Source organism: Panthera leo, chromosome B1 (assembly GCF_018350215.1).
Source record: "Panthera leo isolate Ple1 chromosome B1, P.leo_Ple1_pat1.1, whole genome shotgun sequence".
Classification (NCBI taxonomy): Eukaryota; Metazoa; Chordata; class Mammalia; order Carnivora; family Felidae; genus Panthera; species Panthera leo.
The window spans coordinates 15,493,160-15,517,914 of NC_056682.1; the positions used below are offsets into that span (position 1 = coordinate 15,493,160).

The 24,755-nt window shown below is 41.8% G+C and overlaps 1 protein-coding gene across 4 annotated transcripts; it reads right to left on the minus strand.

Moving 5' to 3' along the window:
• Positions 1–1,152: 1,152 nt before the first annotated feature.
• CASP3 (caspase 3) lies at positions 1,153–24,632 on the minus strand. Of its 4 annotated transcripts, none has more exons than XM_042934281.1 (7): positions 24,533–24,632; positions 11,586–11,650; positions 8,894–9,018; positions 5,709–5,837; positions 5,210–5,385; positions 4,338–4,458; positions 1,153–2,945 (listed from the first exon to the last, which is right to left on the minus strand). In XM_042934281.1, exons 2-7 carry the CDS (start codon positions 11,636–11,638, stop codon positions 2,716–2,718), a joined length of 834 nt encoding a protein of 277 aa, XP_042790215.1. In that variant the 5' UTR covers positions 11,639–11,650; positions 24,533–24,632; the 3' UTR covers positions 1,153–2,715. The 4 variants fall into 4 exon arrangements, with proteins under 4 accessions (XP_042790215.1, XP_042790213.1, XP_042790214.1 ...); XM_042934279.1 differs by having other exon boundaries at positions 8,894–9,021; XM_042934280.1 differs by lacking the exon at positions 24,533–24,632 and adding an exon at positions 14,188–14,309 and having other exon boundaries at positions 8,894–9,021.
• Positions 24,633–24,755: the final 123 nt, after the last annotated feature.

A 24,755-nucleotide genomic window follows, 5' to 3' on the forward strand; every position in this document is an offset into this window, starting at 1 on the left:
TATCACAGTGTATTTCACCTGTCTTCTTGACGCTTGGGTCGCTGTCATTTTTTACCCATGAAAACAGTGTTGTGATGAATAATCATGCCTATAACTTTGTACATATACAGATGTATGGGTAGTTTGAATTTTAAGAAATGAGATGGCTACTTCAAAGAGTAAATAATTTGATAGATATTGCTGGATTCTCCTCCACAGGGAATTATACCATTTTGCACTTCAACCAGTGGGAGAATGTATTTCCTTGTTGCCTCGCCCACATAATGGTGTCAAACTTTAGGACAATGTTTGATTGTCTTATTATGATGGAGGTTAAGCTCTTTATGTGAGTGTTAGGGACATTTGGTCTTTCTTTTTCTGTGAACTGTGTCCACACCCTTGGTCCTTTTTTTCTTTTTAACATCTCAAGTTTCTTTAGATAGTAGGGAGATTAGAATGGGCTGGTTTTCTCAACCCATTACAGAACTATAGCTTTAAAGAGTCTTTAAAAAGTTATTCATGCCATCCTCTATTTCTTGGAAATAGGAATCCCCCATTCCCAGTTAGGATAATTTAATTTAGTTTTCTGACTTATACTGTAATATGTGTATTACAGAAATACTGGAAGAAATTTAAAACTGCATGTCTGCCCTTTCTTTCTTTTCTTTTCTTTTTTAAATTTTTTTAGTTTGTTTGAGACAGACAGAAAGCACTAGCAGGGGAGAGGCAGAGAGAGAGGGAGAGAGAAAGAGAAACCCAAACAGGTTCTACACTGCCAGTGAACAGCCCAACGTAAGGCTCAAGGGGCTTAAATTCACAAGCCGTGAGATCATGACCTGAGCCGAAGTCCGACACTTAACTGACTGACTGAGCCACCCAGGTGCCGCCATTTTGTTTTGTTTTTTAATTTAAGTTTATTTATTTGAGAGAGAGAGAGAGAGAGAGGAGGGGAAGAGAGAGAGGAGGGGAAGAGAGAGAATTCCAAGCAGGCTCTGCACTGTCAGCACAGAGCCAGACACGATCCCACCACCGTGGGGTCACAACCTGAGCTGAAACCAAGGGTCGGACGCCCAACCAACTGAGCCACCCAGGCGCTCCTTGGTTAAAAATGTTTTTAACTACAGTCAGTAGCACAACATCAGAAACGACAACAAAAACTTGACCATGTTGGTAATTTTAAGTTAAAATTTATGTTTTGAAATAAAAAATCATAACAAAAGTTTACAGAACAGTCACACAGATACCATTGCATGCTTCATTTATACAAAAAAGTTCCATAGTCAAAACAAAGAGCTGTCATTTATAAATGTGAGTTCCTTTCTTTGAGCAAGAGATAGCTTATGTGCAACGTGAGACGGAAAAACCAGGGAGACCTGGTGACGCGGCAGCGGCCCAGGGCCTGCCCGAGCGCCGCTTCCCCTGCGCCAGGGGAGGGGAGACTGGCTGGCGTCTCAGGTTCTGTGTGCGGTGGGCCTTTCATTTCAGAGAACAGGACATGATTATAACCGGACCATTTCCTGTGTAGACTTCAACAGAAAATAGCTTGCTTAAAAACCGTACTACAAAGCGTGCTATGCTTTTGGCTGTGACGCTCACCTTCTCTGGAAAATTTCCAATTCAGACGTTTCTGCTTTGGTTTGCTTTCTCGGAGATTCATCCTCCACACGCACCAGTCCATACGAAACAACTAACTGGCGGTGGTTTTTCTGAAGCCGGTCTGTGGCCCCGTCTCCATCACATCACACGGGCTGTGCCCGCCGTGTCTCTGCTCAGGTCAAACCATCTCCTAGTTATGGAGCACCCAGCTGATGGATTTATTGCTTCTTCACTGCATGACACTGTTTACTATGCACGGTGTGTTTTATTATATTCCTGTAGAGTTTTGTCAGTTCGCGCTGCTATCAGCACGATCAACAGTTTGAGGCTTTTACGTAACTGCTCTTCAGGTGCTCTCCTGGTGAGAGCTCAGCGCGTGGGCCCGGGCGCAGACATCAGGACAGCGATGCTGGTGGATGAACTCTCTCTGGCACTTCGCACTTCTGACTCTGTCTCCCTCCACTGACGCCGCATCTAGCCTCACAAGAATCAACGGAATTTGCGCACACTGCCTCTCTAGCAAAATACTCAGTTTCTTTTTCAATAGTAAACGTGACTTTTTGCCGCAGAAGACCTGCTCAGGACCAACATCACAAAACCATGCACTCAGACAAATGATCTAAAAGTACAGGGGCCTTATCTCCAAATACCGATTCTAAAATCAAGGTAGGTCTTGAAGACTTTGACCGTGTCCATGGGTCCCCACAATTCTAGGACACCTTATTCCACATCAGTAGGTCTATGGTGTGACAAAAACCAGAATGCATACTCTTAAATGACAGCATACCAGGACCACTGAACTTCCTAACTACAATGTTTAACGTTTTCCGTATTTACTTAAAAATTCATAGCATGGCATCACTAAAACTTGCTAATTATGAGAGCAGTTAATTTACAAACATTTCCCCTCACAATGATTGTGCCACTATTCGCTTTTATTTATCCCTAATTAAGTTTGATTTCAACTACCTGATTCTGAGTTTGAGGTAGCCTCATAATTCTGCTGCTATGAAAGTGCCATGTTCCAAAATACCACTTGAAGTATTAGATTAGATCTAAATGAGAGAGGAAAACAAAGCAGTTAAACCTTTTCCTCCCTTGGCATACAAACTGAAAAAAAAAAAAAAAAATCATCCATCTTCAGTGATAAAAATATAGTTCTTTTGTGAGCATAGACACAATACATGGAATCTGTTTCTTTCCATGAAAAGCAGAGTCAAGAGAAAAGGACTCAAATTCTAGAGCTACCTTTCGGTTAACCCGAGTAAGAATGTGCACGAACTCAAGCTTGTGAGCGTACAGTCTGAGCATCGAGCAAAGTGACTGGATGAACCAGGATCCATCCTTGGAATTTCGCCAGGAGTAGTAACCTACAAGGCAAAATGTAACCGAAATGCCGTGAGTGTCTGATGTTATAAATTCTCACATAATCGTCAAGGAGAAAACAAGCATACACTTCCTCAAGCAGGGCCAGCCCTAAAAAGGAAAAGAAACGGCGCCTGTGGTGTCCGGGGAAATGACACTAGAGGGGACAAAAGTGTGCTGTGTATATACCCCTCCTCGTGGCGAGGAAAAGAAGAGTTGTGAACTACCTTCCCTGCTGAATTATGGGAAGCTCTCTTCTCTGGGTCCCCCTTCCCGCAGGGAGGGTAGAGGGTAATGTGCAGAAGGTACAGAGGCAAACGTGTGAGAAGCACCACTGGGGTAGCACAGTGTTGCAGTCAGATTATTGACTCATCCAAGACAGAAGCTGCTCGTGTCTGCACACACATTCGAGTGTCCTAAATGCGTCTACGAGGCATCTGAATGAAGTATGATAAAGACATTACAGGGTATTCAAAAACTCCAAAAAAGGGTAAAAAATGTATGTATTGTACTTTTTTCAGATTAACTCTTGGATCGACTGCTTCTAATTTAGAAGCACTTTACCTGGAAACATGTCCTGAGGTCGAAAAGAAATCATACTGAGCGTATTTAAAAATGTAACATCGTTTAAAAATGCATCTGTCCTCAGGGGCGCCTGGGTGGCTCAGTCGGTTAAGCGTCCGACTTCGGCTCAGGTCATGATCTCACACTGTGAGTCCGAGCCCCGCGTTGGGTTCTGTGTTGACAGCTCAGAGCCCGGAGCCTGCTTTGGATTCTGTGTCTCCCCCTCTCTCTGCCCCTCCTCAACTCACACTCTGTCTCTCAAAAATGAATAAACGTTAAAAAAAAAAAAAATTTAAAAAAAAATGCATCTGTCCTCCATTTCCAAACTTTGTGACACCCTGAGTTAGTCGCATCATAAATAAATCACACAGTCAATCAATACTTATTTATATGCTGATGGGTTTAACACAAACCACATTTCTTTTCCCTTGTCATATACTATTAAGGTTTATCTTTTTTATCTCCCATCTGCCAAAGAATTCCTGGAAAACATACCTCTCTCCTATTCCAAGAAGTGGAGGAAGCTCTCACAATTACCATACCTGTGACAAAATGGTACATATTGTGTTCTACTACTAAATCACGATAGTGCTATTCTGCATTACCCTATAGCCTCCTCTCTGGCATTAAGTTCATGAATGGCACTGTCCAAGTATGCTTCCTTCTATCAGCAGATTTTCCAGCCAGACTTCGCTGAAGACACTTCTCTGTAGCTAAAGTTACCTGAAATACAGACCCGCTAGCTGTTCATGAATATCAAAATCCTGACAGCCTTTGGAACAGTTTCTTTGTGTTTAAGATCTCCAGGTAACATTCACTGTTTGTACCCTTACCAGGGGCTGTGGAATACGCATATAAGAAGTCGGCTTCCACTGGTATTTTCTGGCAGGCGATGTCATCCTCGGTACCACTGTCAGTCTCAATGCCGCAGTCCAGTTCCGTGCCTCGGCAGGCCTAGAGGTTAGAAAATAAACATTTACTAAAAAACTGTTATGTGTGGGGCACCTGGCTGGCTCAGTCGGTTAAGGGTCCAATTGTGATTTTGGCTCAGGTCATGATCTCACTCTTTGTGAGTTTGAGCCCCATGTTGGGCTCGGTGCTAACAGCATGGAGCTTGCTTGGGACTCTCTCTCTCTCTCTGCCCCTCTCCCGCTCATGCCCACTCTCACTCACTCTCTCTCTCTCAATAAAAAATAAAACACCTTGTGTGTATACACATAACTGTGATTTTTAATTTTTTTGGTAACATTTATTTTATTTTTGAGAGAGAGAGAGAGGGAGAGAGACAGAGTGCAAGCAGGGGAAGGGCAGAGAGAGGGAGACACAGGATCTGAAGCAAGCTCCAGGCTGTAAGCTGTCAGCCTAGAGCCTGATGTACGGCTCGAACTCACAAACTGAAATCATGACCTGAGCTGAAGTTGGCGCTCAAGTGACTGAGCCACCCAGGTACCCCTACACACATAACTGATTCCTAAGAAATGTAAAGGCTGTGTAAAACTGGATGTTAACTATGAAGAATATTTTGGATAAAAGTCTAAAATGAACATTTATTCTAGATCTCGTAAGTGGTAGTTTAAATGAATAAAAAAGTTAACATTAGTTCAGTAGCTTCTGGGGGAAAAAAAGAATCCATCCGCTAATCCACAAACGAGTAACTTAATCCCTGATTAATCCTCCGTCACCAGGTTATTCAGTGAAAGATTACCTGAATAATGAAGAGTTTGGGTTTGCCGGTTAGACTTCTACAATAATCCCCTCTGAAGAAACCTGTCAATTTTTTCAGGTCAACAGGTCCGTTTGTTCCATAAATGATTCCTTCATCACCGTGGCTTAGAAGCACGCAAATAAAACTGCTCCTTTTGCTATGATCTTCTCTAGAAACTGGAAAAACGTTTATAAGTAAGGAAAATAAGCAAAGAAAACCCAACACAACTTCGCTCACTCATCTCCTAGGAGACCACACAGGAGAAAGATGAAGGACTTGAAGACAGAACCCAGAGGTCACTGAAGCCCCACCTGTGCCAGACAGCACAGCTCAGACCATTTCGGGGGGGGGGGGGGCACGACTACTCTTATGTCATTTATATACAATGTAGGCTTATAAACAGTACGATGCCACCGTTCTCACGCTTTACGGCGGTAATTACAGCTACCGTCATATAAAGTTGGACCGTGAAGGCGGGTCACTCTTCGTTATTTCTTACCACTGTCCAGCAATGCCACAATTTGTTCGCGTGTAAGATCGTTTTTATTCCTGACTTCGTATTTCAAGTTTGTGAATGTTTCTCGGAGGTTCGCCGCATCCACATCTGTACCAGACCGAGACGGCATTCCTGGAAAACAGAAAGGATTACTTAAATTGCATTAAAAAGAAAAAAAGAGTAATGGCTCTGAATGAATTATTCAGCGCAATAAATTCTTCTTTTCAGCTGTTAAGAAAATTCAGTTACTCTGATCGTTGGTAACACTAAGTCTCTTTAGTTTCTTGGCATATAAGACACTTCATAATACAAGCTGTATCAGTGTTATGGTCCTAAGGAGATCTTTCACAGCTGTTTAGTAAAAAACACAACTGAAATGCTTAATGGGAGAACTTTGGTTAAATAAATTATGATTCATTTAAATAATGGAATACTGTGTTGCCATTTCTGTAGACAAAATTTTACCATGGGAAGTGGTCATTGTATAAAAAAACCCTATAAAACAATATAGGATACTACTTTAGGAAAAATATGATATATATATATACACACACATATATATGTATATAACCATATACACATCTCATACACTCAGAGGAACTGGATTTTTTTAAGTTCCCAGCAATTTTAAGATACGTTACTACTTTAATAATATTTTTTCAGGAAAAACCCCACAAACCCACTACCACATTAATATTTTTCACCAGGTATCCTGCCAGGAGTAATTTCCTCCAACCCTTTCCAAGCACCACGAGACCATGATTATGACCAGCTTCTTTTGTACAGATGTGGGACAGGAGCACAGAGAGGTTCAGGCACTTGTTGAAAGTAACAAAGCTGGCGTTAGGCCTGTACCTGGGGGTCCTGGGCTTTCATCACTCCTTTACGGTACCCTCCACCTAAATGTACAGACTGATTGCACAGTGCACCCAGATTTAAAAATGCTAAAATGTTGGGGAGGACACACCTTAGAAGTGAATACGTTATTAACGTGTATGAATAGAAAAAAAAAGACTCGATGTCTATAGCTCCAAAACATTGTTGATAGAGTATCTCTGTGTAGTGTGACTGTGAGTGATTTTAGTGGTTTTTCTTTTGTTAATCTGTAGTTTCTGAAATTTCTATTATGGCCGTATGTAATTTTTTATAAAATTAAAATAAGCCTAGCAAAGTTGTGACTTTGGAGAGGCTGAGGGTACCATGCAGCTATGTGACAAGGTGAGTGAATTCTGGTCCTAGGTTGTGAGCCATTTAAAAATTTTTTTAAATGTTTATTTATTTTTGAGAGAGAGAGAGAGCGTGACAGAGTGTGAGCAGGGGAGGGGGTGGGGCAGAGAGAGAGAGAGAGAGCGAGAGGGAGACACAGAATCCGAAGCAGGCTTCAGGCTCTGAGCTGTCAACACAGAGTCCGACGCGGGGCTCAAACCCACAAACCATGAGAGCATGACCTGAGCTTAAACCAAGAGTCAGACACTCGACTGACTGAGCCACCCAGGCACCCCTGTGAGCTATTTAATAGTAGAACCGAAAGTATGATACTGTCAAGAGATCACTGCAAGGCCCTGACCTTCAAATTTCAAAGCAGAAAAAGAGCTCACTCTAATGCTCTAAAGTCTGCTCTAAAGCCAGACTACCGGTTTGTTGTTTGTTCTTATGGTTGTTAAAGAACATATTCAACAGTGTAAAATCCTACAGGAAGTGGGCATCATAACTGGCAATGTGAGACAGGATGTCCCATGGAGTGGGCATCATAACTGGCAATGTGAGACAGAATGTCCCATGGTTCAAGGCGGCATCTCAACTTACAGCCGAAAGCAATACAAAATGCTGCCATTCAGATTTAGACACCCATCCCCATTCACCGTGTCCTCATTCTTCATAACTAATCTAACACCAAGGCCCACTTATCTTTCCAGTGCCACCTGGCTTCTCTTGGCCATTTTCACCACCACTCTGGTAGACAGCTTCCTAAATTAGATCTGCTGCTTCTAATTTCTTTAGTTAAAAATCAATTCTAATGTGATCGATATGCCAATTCAAAGAATGATCACAGCATCAATTTAAAAAATAAGAAGTGGAAAAACAGTCCATTCAGATCGTAAATTATACAAATGAAGCAAATGGAATACTATATGATCATTAAAAGAAAAAATCTGAAGATAATATAGGAACACGAAAAATGTTTATATTACGTTAAGAGGAATAAGGATACAATATTGCTTGCATATTATGAATACAATTAAGCTTTAAGAGAAACGGTCAGGAGAAAGTATCAAGTAATACATCAAGATATTAATTAGCTTTTTAGGATTGTAGGGGATTTTATTTTTTATATTCTCTAAAAATAAAGTCTGCAATGTATTAGTAGATTCAAGTGGTACTCAGCATAGAGGCTGGGAAGGAGATTTGGTGGTCAGGCCATGGTGAACCTAAGAGAACAGTTTCAGTGGAGAGGTAGTGGAGGAAACAGATTCAAGAGGGATGGAAAGAAGTGAAAACAGCAAGCTTGAAGTACATGTTTTCAAAATTTAGAGGAGACAAAAATGAGATCAAAGCTTAAGAGGAAGCAGGCTAAAAGAAAGGTCTCTTTCAAATGGGGCTCTGTCATTTTTGTAGGGGGAAAGGAAAAAGTCAGTAGAGCAAGTGAAGATACAAACAGGTGAAGGAGTCCAGGAGGTGGACTGAGAGCTCAGGCTGGGGGCGTGGTCGGGCACACCAAGGCCAAGTCCCAGCTCTGCTATTAAATTATCTGTGTGACTCTGTGCAAGAATTTTAACCTTTCAGCACCTAACCGTGGTTACTTTTCAGGGTCGTTATGCAAATTAAACAAGAGAATACCTACCAGGTGCCCTGTACAATTCTGGAATGAAAAAGTACTACTACCTATTATTTGTCGAATCCTTCCGTTAGCGTTAAAGAGGGAACAGGGGGATAAAGAAACGAGGGCAGAAAAGCCAACACACAGATAGGAGGCCTGCTATAGGAAGAGGGAGAGATTATGATGGTGGATAGAAGATGGAGACTTCATAATGTGTTGCAGGACATGAAGGGTCCTGCTCCATCCTTACTTTGTGGTTATTCTGTGTTATCGTTTACTAACTAATAACATCAGTTCTATTTTTAAAATGATACCAAATGTAAACAGGACGATGTTTGAAAAGGACTAAAAATTAGGTTGTGATACATACCGGTACTTTCATGAAAGTTCTTATTATTAATTATTATACATAAACCCATTTCAGGGTAATCCATTTTGTAACTGTTGTCCATGTATATTCCAGAGTCCATTGATTTGCTTCCATGGAAGATCTTTCTGCTTGGAAATCAAACAGTTTACAAAGACAGAAAGGCCAATGCTGCTGTTCACATCAATACAACTTTTAGAACACATGCGGACAGTTCACATTTGTTGGGTGGATGTTAGGCTGTGTGCTGCAGGCCTTCCCTGATTTAAATTTCACAAGAAACCATTTTACGGATGAGGAAGTGACTGTTGTGAGGCTAAGTAATGTGCAGATGGTTATGCAGATAACGTGTCAGGACCGAGGCCAAGAGCACCTGTTGGACTTCAGAGTCCAGGCTTTTAATCTCCACATTTGGCTTTCCTCTAAATTGTACAGAATTCCATCACATACATCTTATGCTTTAAACATTTTAAATTTCTTGTAATGTTGTGAGATATTTTACCTTTCAAGGTAAGAGCAACGTCTTAAAAATTACCCTGAAATGCTAGGAAAGCAACAAAATGCATATATGACTTGAAGCACAATATTTACCACAATTCCTAAATTGTTTCTTAAATGCCATGAGTTAAATGAATTAATAGTTAATACAGAAAATCACTGTTGTATATAACTGGAAAATACTTGTCTGAAAGTCGCTAAACCTCTGTTAATCCTAGACCAGGGTCAATAAACTTTTTTTTTTTTCCAAAAGGGCCAAATATCAAGTATTTGAGGCCTGTGTTTTTTGTAGCTCCTCCGTTCTGCTGGTGAACATAGCCCAGGACAATATGTAAGTCAAAGTGTGTGGCTACATTCCAATAATACTTGACCAAAATAGACTGGAAGCCCAAACCCTGATCTAGCCCAAGAATCAGTAAATACCAGGTCTAGGAACAGCCAAACCTCAATACCTAAAGTGCATGTACTCATCATGCCTTTAACCGGAGAGTATTTCATTACGTGCAATTACATGCAATTCTAAAAACATTGTTGGAAAAAGATGAAAATAGTACATGAAAGCAGTCAAGGTCAGAAAGGAACTATTATATTTAGCTAGAGGTGAAGATCCCCACATTTTACAGGTGAGAAAATCAATACTCTGAAAGCAGACTGACTTGTTGGAGACCATATAGATAATGGATCCCAGAACAGTAATTCTTCACCTCCTGCTGCCTCCTAGGAGGCAGTAGGATAGCCAGGCTGGGGGAGCCGTGGGGGGAGGGGGCTGCCTGATAAAGAGCAGAGACTCAAAAAACCAAGGGACGGGAGGATAACTTAGCACAGGACAAAAACGACCTAAATCTGTTTTGGGCTCCCATGCAATTTGCTATTAAATTATATTCTAGGGGCACCTGGGTGGCTCAGTTGGTTAAGCGTCCTGACTTCGGCTCAGGTCATGATCTCACAGTTCATGAGTTTGAGCCCCCCGTTGGGCTCTGTGCTGACAGCTCAGACTCTGGAGCCTGCTTCGGATTCTGTGTCTCCCTCTTTCTCTGCCCCTCCCCTGCTAATGCTCTCTGTCTCTCAAAAATGAATAAAACCGGTAAAAAAATTATATTCTATATGATATGAAAAGGTAGGAAAATGCATGTATCATTTAAAAAGGTTTTTAAAAAAATCCCCAAACCCTCTAAAAGGAGAGTGCATTTCAAAAGCTTAGTTTCTAGGAAATCTCCTTAGTGAAACAGACACCGCTAAATCTTTATTGGTAACCTGTTAATAGTTCTGTAATACTCTTATTTAGTACTAAAACTACTACTTCCCTGGGTGGTCCAAAATAGTAATATCAGGTCTCAGAAAGAAATTTTAGAATTCAAAGTTCTCCAAGAGATTGCAAATGGATAATGACATGAATTAAATTAATAGTGTTTTGAGTTTTATCTTTTTTCTTTCTCCAACATCTGGTTATGGGAAACATTAATATGTAAAATATTGCAAAAAGGAAGACAGAAAAACAAAGGGTACAAGATCATCTAAAACCAGGCAATTCTTCCCCAGACTCGGAATCGTCATTTCATTTTAGTCTTGTCCCTCAGAGATAAACACAACGCCAAAAATCTCCCCCAAACACAGAAGCTCTCATCCTCCAGAAGGATTTAGGGAAGCACAGAACCATCCAGATCTGCAAGTTCTGCCCTTCCTGTGGCGTCCCGCTTCCAGGTTAGGGTCTCTGACTGTGGGTCAGGCACTGTACCTCGTCTTTCTCCCCATCCTCCCCATAGTTTCGTGAAAGTTTGATTTTAAGAAGATTCAGGGAGGCTAAGTAGACATGTGGAGCCACACAGCTGAGGTAGGGAGCTGGCTGGGTGTCTCTGGTTTGAAAGCCCTTTCTGTTTCCTTGCTTCTCAAAGTTCGCTGTGTCACGTACACATGCCTTTCTCTGATTATAAAGATAGTATTAGAGGGGCGCCTGGGTGGCTCAGTCGGTTGAGCGTCCGACTTCGGCTCAGGTCACGATCTCGCCGTTCGTGGGTTCGAGCCCCGCGTCGGGCTCTGGGCTGATGGCTCAGAGCCTGGAGCCTGCTTCCGATTCTGTGTCTCCCTCTCTCTCTGCCCCTCCCCCGTTCATGCTCTGTCTCTCTCTGTCCCAAAAATAAATAAACGTTAAAAAAAAAATAAAAAATAAAAAAAAAAAGATAGTATTAGAAATACTCACGTTTCCGAATTTTTAATGGATTTTGCATCCACTGAGTTTTCACTGTTCTCCATGGGTACTTCTAACTAGAATATAAAGATAGGAAGTAATCAAAATCTGTAATTATAAGATCACTGCCTCCTCTTAATTATTCCAATGATGGTTTCTCCAAATTAATGCTTTATATGGACATTTTCACATTAGCGTTACCCCCCTCCCCAGCTTCACCTCCTCTGTTAAATGTTTCTGTGAGTCAAACCTGAAAACAATGATCCCTTCTAAAAGTATGTGTAACGGAGCCCATTTCTTTGTCTCTTTCTTTCTTTTTTAAGCGAGCTATGAAGTCCATACAGTATACAGGGAAGAAGCATGCGGCTTGATCAATTTTTACATTTGTACACTCCCACCCGACCAGGATACCAGTTGCAACTTATTGCAACAGAGCAGGTCATTCATTGATAAGAACTCAGTTTTCTAACTCAACACCATCAAAACAAAACCCAGAAAGGCCCCATCACAACGGTATACCTCACATCATACTATTCTACGATGCTTTAGATTCTTGAGAGATACAGCACCAAGAAGTTCCAAACCTCCATATAATCTTTATTCTGAAACTGGGCTTGAGAATCCCGACTTCTCATTTAGGGCGGTGGGGTGGATGGCCTGGGAAACCAGGAAGTAAGAACTGAAGTTTCTGCTTTCATGCTTCCATCAGACAATTCTAGCCTACCTTATGCAGTGCGCACGTCCTTAACAATCAAAGCATTTATTATACAGCAGACACTGTGCTGGGCATGTGACCTTTTCTCTTCCCGACACTCCTACAAGTCAGGAAACTCCACTTTTAGTGATTAAATGACTTGGTCCACAGTCACAGAGCTAAGTGACTGAGGCCCCTTCCTTCCCACTCTGCTCTGAGGCCTCCGAGGAAGCCAGGTCCTTACTACTTGTCTTCTGGAGTTCTCCCATGTCTTCTCTAGCCTTCCAGAAGTAAAGGTACTTCCCATGGCAATCTGCCTCCTTAAATAAAGAAGAGAGAAAAAACAAGGCCAAAATTGCTCAACTTTCTCCAGCCTCTGGAAGCCCTGGCTATCTCAGAAATTCTAACCAAGATACAATTTTAACCTAACTCGTATGCTAAAATCAGGAATCTTAAAAGAATATACCAGCCCATCAACAGGACCTACTCAACCACAGAGCTTATATAGAAAGCCTTAGCCTCCCTTCCCACTTTTAAATTTAAAAAATTGTGATAAAACATACATAAATTTACCATCCTAACTATTTTAAGTGTACAATTCAGTGACATTACGTATAGTTACATTATTGCATAACCATCACACCATCCATCTCTAGAACTTACTTTTTCATCTTCCCAAACTGAAAATCCCTACCAAAGCCCACCCCTTTCAAGGCCTCCTAAGAACTAAGGAGACTTCTTTTGTTCTCCAAAGTTAAGTTCCTTCCTGCCTTCTCCCTAAATATTATATGCACCCGTGGTGGGGAAAGATGGAGACAAGAATATGGAGGAAAGGAAGTGTCACCATTTCAATTCAACCACAGAGGAGGGTAGCATTTCACCTTCTCTCAACACCAGTCTTCATTTTGCATTTCTAACAAAGACTTTTTTGCTTTTCTACCATCTTGTTTCCTACAGGCTTTCTACAAAATCACGGGAGGATAGTGATGAACCCTCTTTTAGTAAGTAAGCAAATATTTAGTGAGCACATGCTTTGTGCTAGGTACCATTGTAAGTACTAGGACAGAGTAGAAGACAAGGCAAAGTTCTTACCTTCAAGAAAGTTTCATCCTAGAAAGGAAGAATAGTTACAGATTGACAGTAAGATTTCTGACACTAATTGGAACTCTGAAGAAAATAAAATGGGGTAAAGTACTGGAGAGACTGGGAGTGCGAGCTACTTTAGCTAAGGTGGTTGGAGAAGCCATCTCCGAAGTGACATTTACATCGGGATCCAAGACATTGAGGCTATCCTTGCCAGAGAAGGACCCCCGAGTACAACGTCTCTGAAAAAGTTTGGTGTATTCATGGTACAGAAAGAAGACTAATTTCACTTAGTGCATGGTCAAGGGAGGGGAAGGGAGGGGAGGGAAGGGAAGAGAAATGGAGTAGGAAAGGTGAGATCACATGGGGCCCTCAGGAGCTGAGAGCAGCTTGGGTTTTATTCTGGTTGCAAGGAGAAACCATTGGTGTGTTTTTAAGCAGAGGAGGGAAGGAATGCTTTCAAAAGATCACTGTCACTGCTGAGTGGAGAATTAACTGCAGAAGACTGGAGCACAAACACATAGGCCAATGAAAAGCCTTAAAGAATAGTTCTAGAAAGGCATGATGATGGCTTAGACTAGAGTTGAACAGTAGATGCAGGCAGTTAAGAGTCTGGAATCAGGGAGAGATCAGTGCTGGAGATACACTGGGGCACTCTGGTATTTAGAGAGCCAGTAGGAGACTAAGGTGACTGCAGCAGAGGGAGTATCAGAGGAATGTCAGGAAAAATTGTCTAACACTTGGAAATGGGCAAAAGAAATTACTGTATATCATTTCAGTGTGGTGCTGGCCATTGTCAAGAGGAATCTTGACTTTATAGGGTGTCTTTTGACTGACCTTGTACTGTGTAGGTTATTTTACAACTCTGTAGGACGATAAGTCATGGAAAATGGATGGCCATGCAAATGATTCTTGTCCGTAGCAACAAAAATGAATGTGTCTTTTAATGATGCAGTTGGTTTTGAACCCGTAGAAAAGAGGACCCTTTCAAATGATGTATTACCGCCCTATAGGATATTAACCAGTTTTGCTTCTATTAGCAAATTCATTTCATTATACCTAATTGTCTATGTTTGTTCTTCCAATTCTCCTTTGAACTGGTCTTAATATCTTACTGGTTCTATTATTAATTAAAATATCTGGTGCATCTGGGTGGCTTAGTCGGTTAAGCATCTGACTCTTGATTTTGGCTCAGGTCATAATCTCACAGTCATGGAATCGATTCCTGCATCTGGGCCTCCTTCGGATTCTCGCTCCTTTCTCTTTCTGCATCTCTCCAAATTGCACGTGTACGCTCTCTCTCTCTCTCTCTCTCTCAAAATAAATAAACATTAAAAAAAATGCTTTAAAATATCTGACACATTTATTTTACATTTACCCAACAGCCACATTTTATACTTTTCAAAAATCATAGTTTAAAAGGATCCATGTTGCCGCAGAGGGTTGGGGAGAAAATGGGAGAAGGAAAATGAGTAAAGATAACAAAAGTGAGTAAACAGTTTTGCAGTGAAGGGGAAAGGAGAAATGGGATAGTAGCTGGAGGGGGACAAGGGGGCAGAGATTTCTTAAGTTGTTTGGTTTTAAAGATAGGTTATAGAAGGCATGCTTTCACGTTGGTGAGACTGATCTGTGTGAAGTGAGAAATTAACAGGGCAAGAGGAGAGAAAGTTCCTGAAGGGATGAAAGGGTTTGTGGATGTAGCTCACATGTGGGGAGGTGTCAGTCTCCGCTAAGAACAGGAGAGGGTTCATCTGCCATGATGGGAAGGAGGACAAATATCAGGCACACCGTGTAAAGAGATGGTGAGTGTGACAGAGGGAGGATTAGGTACTTCCCTGGGATTGCTCCTATTTCCTCTATATTTAGATCAGCCACGAGACGAGAATCCCAAAATGTCCTAGCTGTATTTTTGTGCGGACTTACCCACGTATTTGAACCAAGTCATACCTAAAACCGATCACGCACAATATGAGGAGAGGTGTGTGAGACAGGCATTCTCATGCACTACTGGAAGGGACGTCAACTGGGATCATCTCTTGAGAACATCTTGATATGTCCTCCCAGCCCTCAATAAATGCTTTCAAGTTTGACCTGGTAAAATCATACTTCTAAGAATGCAGCCCAAAAAAATAACCCCAGGGGTTGGTGGGGGTAAAGAGGGAAGGATACGCATTTTTCAACAAAATATTGAGAATATCGAGAACTGAGAATAGTTAAGTTGTGGTATATCCATACACTGGCTAATAGAGCTATAAAACTTAAAACAATGTTTTTTTTTTTTTTTTAATTTTGGAGAGAAAGGGCACACGGGAGAGGGGCAAGGGAGAGAAAGACTCTTAAGCAGGCTACACTCAGCCCTGGTATAAAAGTTTTTTAAACAACTTAACAAGGGGCACGTGGGTGGCTCAGGTCATTACTCGCAGTCATGGGATCAAGCCCTGCATCAGGCTCTGCACTGAGTGTGGAGCCTGCTTGGGATTTTCTCTCCCATTCTCTCTACCTGTCTCTCCCCAGCCCTCTCTTAATCAAAATATATAAACAGTACAAAGAAGTACTTATCAATTATATAGCAAATGCTTATAATGTAAGGCTAAGTAGATATAGGTTACAGGGGTGCCCGGGTGGCTCAGTTGGTTGAGTGTCCAACTGTGGCTCAGGTTGTGATCTCACAGTTGAGTTCGAGACTTGCGTCGGGCTTGCTGCTGTCAGCACAGGGCCCACTTAAGATCCTCTGTCCCTCCCTCTCTCTCTCTCTCTCTCTCTCTGCCCCTCCGCCACTCATGCTTTCTCTCTCAAAAATAAATAAAACATTAAAAAAATGCTTTTAAAGCTGTATAAAATAATCTCCATCAAAGCAAACACAAGAAAAAGACCCAAAGTAATTACCTAGGATCTTTACATATTAACCTGTTAACTGTGGCTATCTCTGGGGGATGGGATTATTGGCAACTTATTCATTCCTTAAAATTTTATTTTCTATTTTTTCTATGATATCTGTATTGTTTAAAAAATTTTTTTTAATTATTTATTTTTGAAAGAGACAGAGCATAAGTGGGGGAGGGGCAGAGAGAGAGAGAGAGAGAGAGAGATTGAATCCAAAGCAGGCTTCAGGCTCTGAGCTGTCAGCACAGAGCCCGATGTAGGGCTTGAACCCATGAACCATGAGATCATGACCTGAGCCAAAGTTGGATGCTTAACCGACTGAGCCACTCAGGGGCCCCTGTACTGTTCTTATTTATTTATTTATTTATTTATTTATTTATTTATTTAACTTTAAAATTTTTATTATATTTATTTATATTAATTTATCTTGTAAATCTTTAACTTAAATTTTAGTTAATTAACATACAGTGCAATATTGGTTTCAGGAGTAGAATTCAGTGATTCATCACTTTTTTTTTTAATTTTTTTTTTTTAACGTTTATTTATTTTTGAGATAGAGAGAGACAGAGCATGAACAGGGTGGGGGGCAGAGAGAGAGGGAGACACAGAATCTGAAACAGGCTCCAGGCTCTGAGGTGTCAGCACAGAGCCTGACACGGGGCTCGAACTCACGGACCGTGAGATCATGACCTGAGCCGAAGTCGGACACTTAACTGATCAAGCCACCCAGGCGCCCCAGTGATTCATCACTTACATACAACACCCAGTGCTCATCACAGCAAGTGCCCTTTTTTTTTTTTTTAAATGGTGTATGTTTACTTTATTTTTTAAATTTACTTCCAAGTTAGTTATAATACAGTGCAACAGTGATTTCAGGGGTAGATTCCTTAATGCCCCTTACCCATTTAGCCCATCCCCCCCTCCCACAACCCCTCTAGCAACCCTCTGTTTGTTCTCCATATTTATGAGTCTCTTATGTTTTGTCCCCCTCCCTGTTTTTATATTATTTTTGTTTCCCTTCCCTTATGTTCATCTGTTTTCTCCCTTAAAGCCCTCATATGAGTGAAGTCATATGATTTTTGTCTTTCTCTGACTGACTAATTTCGTTTAGTGTAATACCCTCCAGTTCCATCCACGTAGTTGCAAATGGCAAGATTTCATTCTTTTTGACTGCCGAGTCATACTCCATTGTATATATATACCACATCTTCTTTATCCATTCATCCATCGATGGACATTTGGGCTCTTTCCATACTTTGGCTATTGTCGATAGTGCTGCTATAAACATTAGGGTGCACGTGCCCCTTCGAAACAGCACACCTGTATCCCTTGGATAAATACCTAGTAGTGCAATTACTGGGTCAGAGGGTAGTTCTATTTTTAATTTTTTGAGGACCCTCCGTACTGTTTTCCAGAGTGGCTGCACCAGCTTGCGTTCCCACCATCGGCACAAAAGAGATCCTCTTTCTCTGTATCTTCGCCAACATCTGTTGTTGCCTGAGTTATTTTTGTGTATGGTGTAAGAAAGTGGTCCAGGTTCATTTCTCTGCATGTTGCTGTCCAGTTTTCCCAGCACCACTTGAAGACACTATCTTTATTCCATTGGCTATTCTTTCCTGCTTTGTCAAAGATTAGTTGGCCATACGTTTGTGGGTCCATTTCTGGGTTCTCTATTCTGTTCCATTGATCTGAGTGTCTGTTTTTGTGCCATGTATTATTTTTAAAGTTAGAAAATAGTAACAAAGATCATTTCTACTATGAAAGTAGCAATCCTTCCTTAACTGCTCTGTGCCATGTTCTAGTCTCCCTCTTTTTCTTTCTCTTTCTGTTTCACACATTGAAAAAAACATGTATCAGGTACAGGAAACCTCAAATGCCCTTGAACCATAAATCTAGAGACGAAATTGCCCCATGCAGGCCAATTCTAAGTGGGCAGACTAGAACTCAAAAAAACTATCCATCCATAATTTTTTGCTAAAAAACAAAGTCGTGGTTAATTTGATGAATTGAGAGAATAGTTACAGAGTGGCTAACAATTCTGAAAACACAGGCAAATATATAATAATTTATTGTTGTATTACAATCCATACGAAAATAGTATTATATGTTTCAAGACTTTATGGCCAGCCTGTAGTAAATCTGGACTGAAAACACAGTGGTAAAGACGACTTAATAAAAATAGAAATTTCTTGGGGCGCCTGGGTGGCTCAGTCGGTAGAGCATCTGACTTTAGCTCAGGTCATGATCTCACACTCCATGAGTTCAAGCCCCGTGTCGGGCTCTGTGCGGACAGCTCAGAGCCTGGAGCCCACTTCAGATTCTGTGTCTCCCTCTCTCTCTGCCCTTCCCCTGCTCATGCTCTGTCTCTCTCTGTCTCAAAAATAAATAAAAACATTAAAAAAAAGAAAAAAGAAATTTCTTAAGCTGAACCCTGAGCTCCTGCCAGTGTCCTTTCTGGCCCCCAGGGTTTGTCTCAAATTGGCCCTGTGAATGGGTTTTCCAAATGTACAGTATGTGCTCAGGAACCCCTAAATGCTGGTAGGTTCCCGCATGGGACTGAAGCCCTTAAGAGATCCTGTCAAACACTTTGGCCAACAGTGCAGTGATTCTCAGACTGAAATACTAATTTCTAACAACCTTTTTATCTTTTGCCAACAATAAGCTGTGGAATGAAACTATTCTATCCTTATAGAAAGTTTTAATTTAAATACTGACCAGCTTTCCAGAGTTTTAAAATATTTGGCTTCTTGGCTCATATCAGTGTTAAGATTTCATTTAAATAATAGGAGACTTTTACGTAGTTACTTCCTTTTCACTGAACTTTCTTTTTAATTTAACTTAATGTTTTTGGAGAGCGAGAGTACGCAGGTGTGGGAGAGGGGCAGAGGGTGAGAGAGAATCCCAAGCAGGCTCTACACCCAGTGCGGAGCCTCATGTGAAACTTGATCACGACCCTGGGATCGTGACCTGAGCCAAAATCGAGTCAGATGCTCAACCGAGCCACCCGGGTGCCTCTACTGAACTTTCTCCGACCAAATCATTCTTAAAAGTTACAGTTTCATACAGAGCAAGCTTAATACAAATAATCGTAATTTATTAATATCTGATATTAGGCACGAGATGTACGATCTTGTTGCAGTAAAGGCAGTTGGTGGCTGAAAGGAAAAATATGAATTCTTTAGAGTAGGATTATAGTGTTTGATAAGGATTTCTCAGGAAAAAATACTGTAACATGCTTCATGGCTTTTGTTACCAGAATCTGAATACTATACATTGTGACAGTATCAGTTGACCTTCATCTAGTATCGTAAATTTATATAATGGTAAATAAAATCCTCACTGCCTCAGATTCGTGCACATTTGTTCTCTCCTTGTCACCATCTGCTTTTTCCACGTGAAAGTAGCAAATCCACACTCTTGGGATCAGCGCTGTGGTTCTCGCAGAACTTACTAATGTGTCACATTTAGCATTACCTCACCTCCATTAGCTAATGCTTGGCTGAATATAAATTATTCTGAGGATGGTGATCTCATCTTGAAGGAAAAAAAATGATCCCTCAAGGGAAACATCTAATGCTCTAAATGATAACAGAAGTCTATGTTCTTAGAACATTTTCATTTGACAAAAACGTAAGTGGGAAGATAAGAAGGATTTAAGAAATATATCTTAGTACAGCAATGAACTTAATACTAATTGTTTCTGCTGTACTGATGTATGTTATTTTTTCCCACCAATTCAGGATGCTGCTGCTCACAAAGTAGATTTCTGAATATATATTAGGTCCTAGAGAAAATTTAAGTGGATCAATTGGCATTAGATGGCAACTTGAATGTGGGTCTTAGGGTCACTTCTCAAGTTCCTAGACTCTTTTAGCATTTGCCACTGAAGATACAAACAGATCTTCAAGTTTAAAAACAGGTTTTCAGTATAAATTTGCTGTCACTCTGAAACAGATATTTAAACATTTCACACTGTGTTTTCCTAAACAAGTGAAGAGTTGTAATGTTTTCCTATTTATATTGTGGTTAGCCAACTAAAGGGACCATCATGTATTGCAATAATACAGTAAAGCAGAGAAAGTCATCTACAGTTAAGGTGCAGAATGGAAATTAATTTCTAAAATTGCAATTTCTATATGAAGTTATGAAGTGTTATGTAAAAGCCCACAAAACTCTGTTATTAAAAATGAATAGTTTGAAAGTGTGTCTACAGCAGAGATTTCCGAATAAGATTTTAAAATAGTATAAACAGTTTGCTAGATTCCTACTCAGCTAACCTGTCCCCCATCAGTAGGTTGTTCCTGGGGGCTACCCTACAAGAAACTGAGGTAAGGGATAAAGCCTGGTCTCAAAGGGTTTGACATCTCAAAATGAGGCATCAGAATGAATACTCACTTATGAATCAACTCCATGAATCTATCTAAAAAAAAACAACAAAACAACACACTGTATTTCTGATTAGTTCTTCCAGTGATGGTCTGAGACGTTAAGATCCCCATTTTACAGTTCAGCTGACTGAGGCTCAGAGCAGTTAAGTAACTTAAGTGGCAGAGCCAGGACTCCCACTCTTCTACGTGACTTACTACCCTATAGGACACTATTCATAATTTCAAGACAGGAAACTAAAATCCATAACCTAGAAGCTCTAATTAAGAAGCAGCAAAGAGCATAAATAACATGACAGAGACTGATAGCAGAGACACAGAAATAGTATAAAGTGCACTTACTCTAATTAATGAAGAAAATAAGGATGACAGTTATGGTGTTTCTGAGGCCACTGGGTAATTTACTTCTAAAAGTCACATAACTGCTTTCATGTTAAGCATTCAGTATGTTATTAAGACATATTTTCTGTATGCCTCTAAAGTAAAGGTAAAGCCTTCCCATTAGGATTTCTGGGATTTATGCTTTTGCCAAAGAACTTGAAAAACATCAGGGTTGTATTTATAACCGATTACAGAGGACAAAGTCTGAAAAGCAGTCATGTATCCAAATTTAGTAAGTGAAACAGAAAAACGTACTTTTCAAATAGTTTGAATAAGAAAAGACTTCAGCTCTAATGTACTGGGGTTTTATGGAAACTGTTTCCCATCTAGTCTCTGAGTTTCTTTGGGGAATTGTAAGACTCACTGAATTGGATGTTGTCATTGGACCGAGTAGTCATTCTTTTAACATTTATTTTGTAATTGAGGTGAAAACCCACTGAGCAGCAAGTAGAATTAAATACAGAATAAACTAGACTAAGTTCAGTGGTGCCATAGAATCAAATGAAATCATTCTTTCTTTTCTTCTGGAAGGGCCACAGGCCCAGGAAGACAGGCTGGAATTGCTCCCCCCCATTCAAAGCCAAATTGTGTATAAAATAAATGTAGAATGAAGGATCCTGAATGCCTTTCATAAAAATTACAGCTAACCTACAAGACTTTCTCCTGCCCACTCAGAACCACTCCTCCCTACATGCAGATTCGTGTTTACAATCACCTGACTTAAAAAAATCCTCCCAGGGAGAGAAGGTTTGAAACTGGGAAAAGTCAGAGTGAGCAGTATTTACTCAATTGTCATTTGTGCTATAATAATTACCTGAACAACTGCGTGCAGAGTACTGCGGTCAACCTGAGTGGATGCAGTGAGGGCAGAGCCGTGGGTCCCATCCCTGTGTGGGACTCGCCTGTACCCCCTGGGGAATTCAGAGGTGCCTCCACAAGCCAGATGCCAGACAGTGCTCAGTAGGGATCACCTAACTTTATCTTACTCGAACTCAGAATCTCTGTAAGCAATTTGCAGGCAAAACCAAAATAGGCAGAGAAATAACATTACATAGTTAGAAAGCACCGTCAACAGACGTCCATTTCATCCTTACAACCACCCTGTGAGGTGTGTATATAATTTATGCCTAATCTACGAAAGAGCTAGTAAGGGATGCCCTTGGGACTTGGCCTCGGGTCTTCTGACAACAGAGTGCCATTCCCCTCCTTTACATTTATATTTACTAAATGTGTACAGAACGTTATCTAACAGTTGAAGAATTCCCACATCTTTTTGGGGGCCCAAACACCAGTGCTTCCTACCTTTGAGGCAGAGTTTAAAGATCTAATACTAGGCACCAAAACTGTTCTGAAAGCATACGTGAAAGGAAAGACTGCTTTTCAGCATTGAAGGAGGATGAAGCTGTAGGCTGTGTTAAATTAGGTTTGAAAGCAAACAGTAAAGAAATATTATAAATGTCTAAATCAGACAACACGTTAGTCTCTTAAAATGGCAGGAAGAAAGGCCTTTTTTTTTTTTTTTAAGGAGAGCAAAAGCAAATCTGATGATTTAAATAGGTACCATGTTTCATTTCCTTTGTATTGTGAGCAGGTTTTATCACCACACTTTAATAAATTGTTCCTTTGTTAAAACACATTCTAACTTTCAAAGCCTTCTTTTGCAAAAAAGCAAAGCAAAACCAAAGCTCAAACATCAGGTGTGAGAGGGATGATTTAAGTTTGGAGATCACGTAACTCTAACACATTCAAAGTGGCTGAGCACATTTTGATACAGGCTGGTCTAATCACTTTGCTCAGCACCTGTTACTATCTTACATATTCACATTGTTACAGCGTCTCCATATTTCAGTTCTGCAGTTCCTTTCTAATCCACATCTTTTAATTATAATTTGCCAAGTAATCCTAAAATAGGTTTACTTTTTCTAAACAGGGCTTAATTATTTAAAAAAAAAAACAACATAATACTGTAGTCTGGGCATTAACATGTGCCAGGCCCTAGACATGGGGAAAGACAATAAGGAACAACAAGATAAACACAGTACTTCATGGAATTTGCTTACTAACTAGTAGGGGAGATAGTAAACTACAATTGCAAAGGATATGCCATTTCCTTCTTAGGAAATGCAGGATGCAAAAGGAACACATGATAAGACTTAAACCTTGAAGTGCTTAATGAGTACAGAAACCTAAGTAGAAGTTCCACAAGGAAATGTGATGTAAAGAAGGGAGAGAGCGAATGCAGAGTGTTCCAGGCAGAGAATAGGTATTAAGATCAGCCTGGCTGTGCAGAAAGTGAAATGGTGCTATAATGAAAGATAAGGCAGGGGAGGAGACCAAGGACCCAACCCGTGCTTGGCTTTGTTAGCCTCGTTAAGGCACTGGGTTTGTCCTATGGGCAAAGGATAAGCCTTCTGGAATTCTATTTTGTAAAGATCACTCAGCCTGTGCTGTGAAGAATGGACTAGAAAGGGGGAAGGGGTCTGGAAGTACGGAGACCAATGAGGCTGTTGTAGCCACGTGAGAGCCTGGGGTGGCTCTCAGGAATGCAGAGAAGTGGACAGATGTGGCGGATATTCAGGAGGTCCAGAGGCTTGATGGCCAACTGAGGAAAGAACAGGGCGCGGTAGCTGAGAAGGCTGGTTCCTGGTTTCTTGGCTTGGATGCCCTTTACTGAGTACAGGGAGAGAGGAAGCTTCTGCATGGCTTGAGAACAGACCACTCAAATCAAGAGTGACAAGTGTGAGAAGGGCGCAATTTTCAGCATGGCCTGAGGGGGTTTCAAAGCAGCTCCCAGGGGACTTTGGCAATGGATATTTAACCACAGGGAAGAGCTGCAAGGACTTATGGAAGCCCTCAGGTCTGAAAAGGAATTGGAATTCACTGCTTGAAGTTACGTCTCTGGAAAACTGAGTCACACAGTCTACCGGAGAAAATCTACGCCCGAGACGGAACAGGCAGCAAAGACCATACGGTCGTCCAGTAACGGGAGGATCGGCCCCGAGGGCCGCGCCTCTCGGCACCACCAGGCCCGCCTTCGGCCCCCCAGGGGCACGGTTTCTGGGCGCCGAGCTTCCGCTCCTCTCTTCCCGATCCAAATCTTAGCCCAAGGCCGCCCTACCTTCCCAGGCATCCCGCTGCCTTCGGCTCTCGGCTCCTCCTCCTACTGCCGGGTTCGGCGCCCCCTCCCCCCACTCGTCCCCAGGCCCGGGGTCTAGTCTCCGGCAGTCCGGCTTCGATGCTCCGGCCCGGCCTGTCCATTCTCCCGTCCTCCGGGCTCGGCCCCTCCAGCCAGATCTCCGCTCCTCGGCCCGGTCTCCCCCACCCCTGCTCGGCTCTGTCGCCAAGCGGGCTTCGGTGCACGTTCTCACACCCATGTGGTGCCATAACAAAGGATCCGCCGCACAGACCCTGCCCATCTCTTCCACTCCCCCCGGAGCAGCTGCAGGCCCGGCGGGCGCCGGGCTTTGGAGGATGGAGGGAGCGGGCCTAGGGCTGACGGGGCCGCGGCAGGAAGGGGCGATGGCAGCACTCACCGCACACACAGTCTCCACACAACGGCCACCAACTTGCTCCTCTCCGCACAGGCTCCGTTTCTCTAGCCCTCCGCCAGCTGCCCATTAAGGGTGAGTTCCAGAGCAGGCTCCGCCCCCGCTGGCCCCGCCCCTGGCCCGCCCCCTCGGCTCAGCCTGTCTCAGCGCTGACACGTCCCTCCAACCCCGGCAAGCTCTCGTCCCCACCGCCCCAGGCCCCTTTCTC

Coding starts and splice junctions, on each gene's coding strand:
- CASP3 (XM_042934279.1), bottom strand. CDS start 11,638: ATGGAGAACAGTGAAAACTCAGTGGATGCAAAATCCATTAAAAATTCG. Junction 9,022..11,585: donor TCCATTAAAAATTCGGAAAC/GTGAGTATTTCT, acceptor TTGATTTCCAAG/CAGAAAGATCTTCCATGGAA. Junction 5,386..5,708: donor TGTGGCATTGCTGGACAGTG/GTAAGAAATAAC, acceptor ACGTTTTTCCAG/TTTCTAGAGAAGATCATAGC.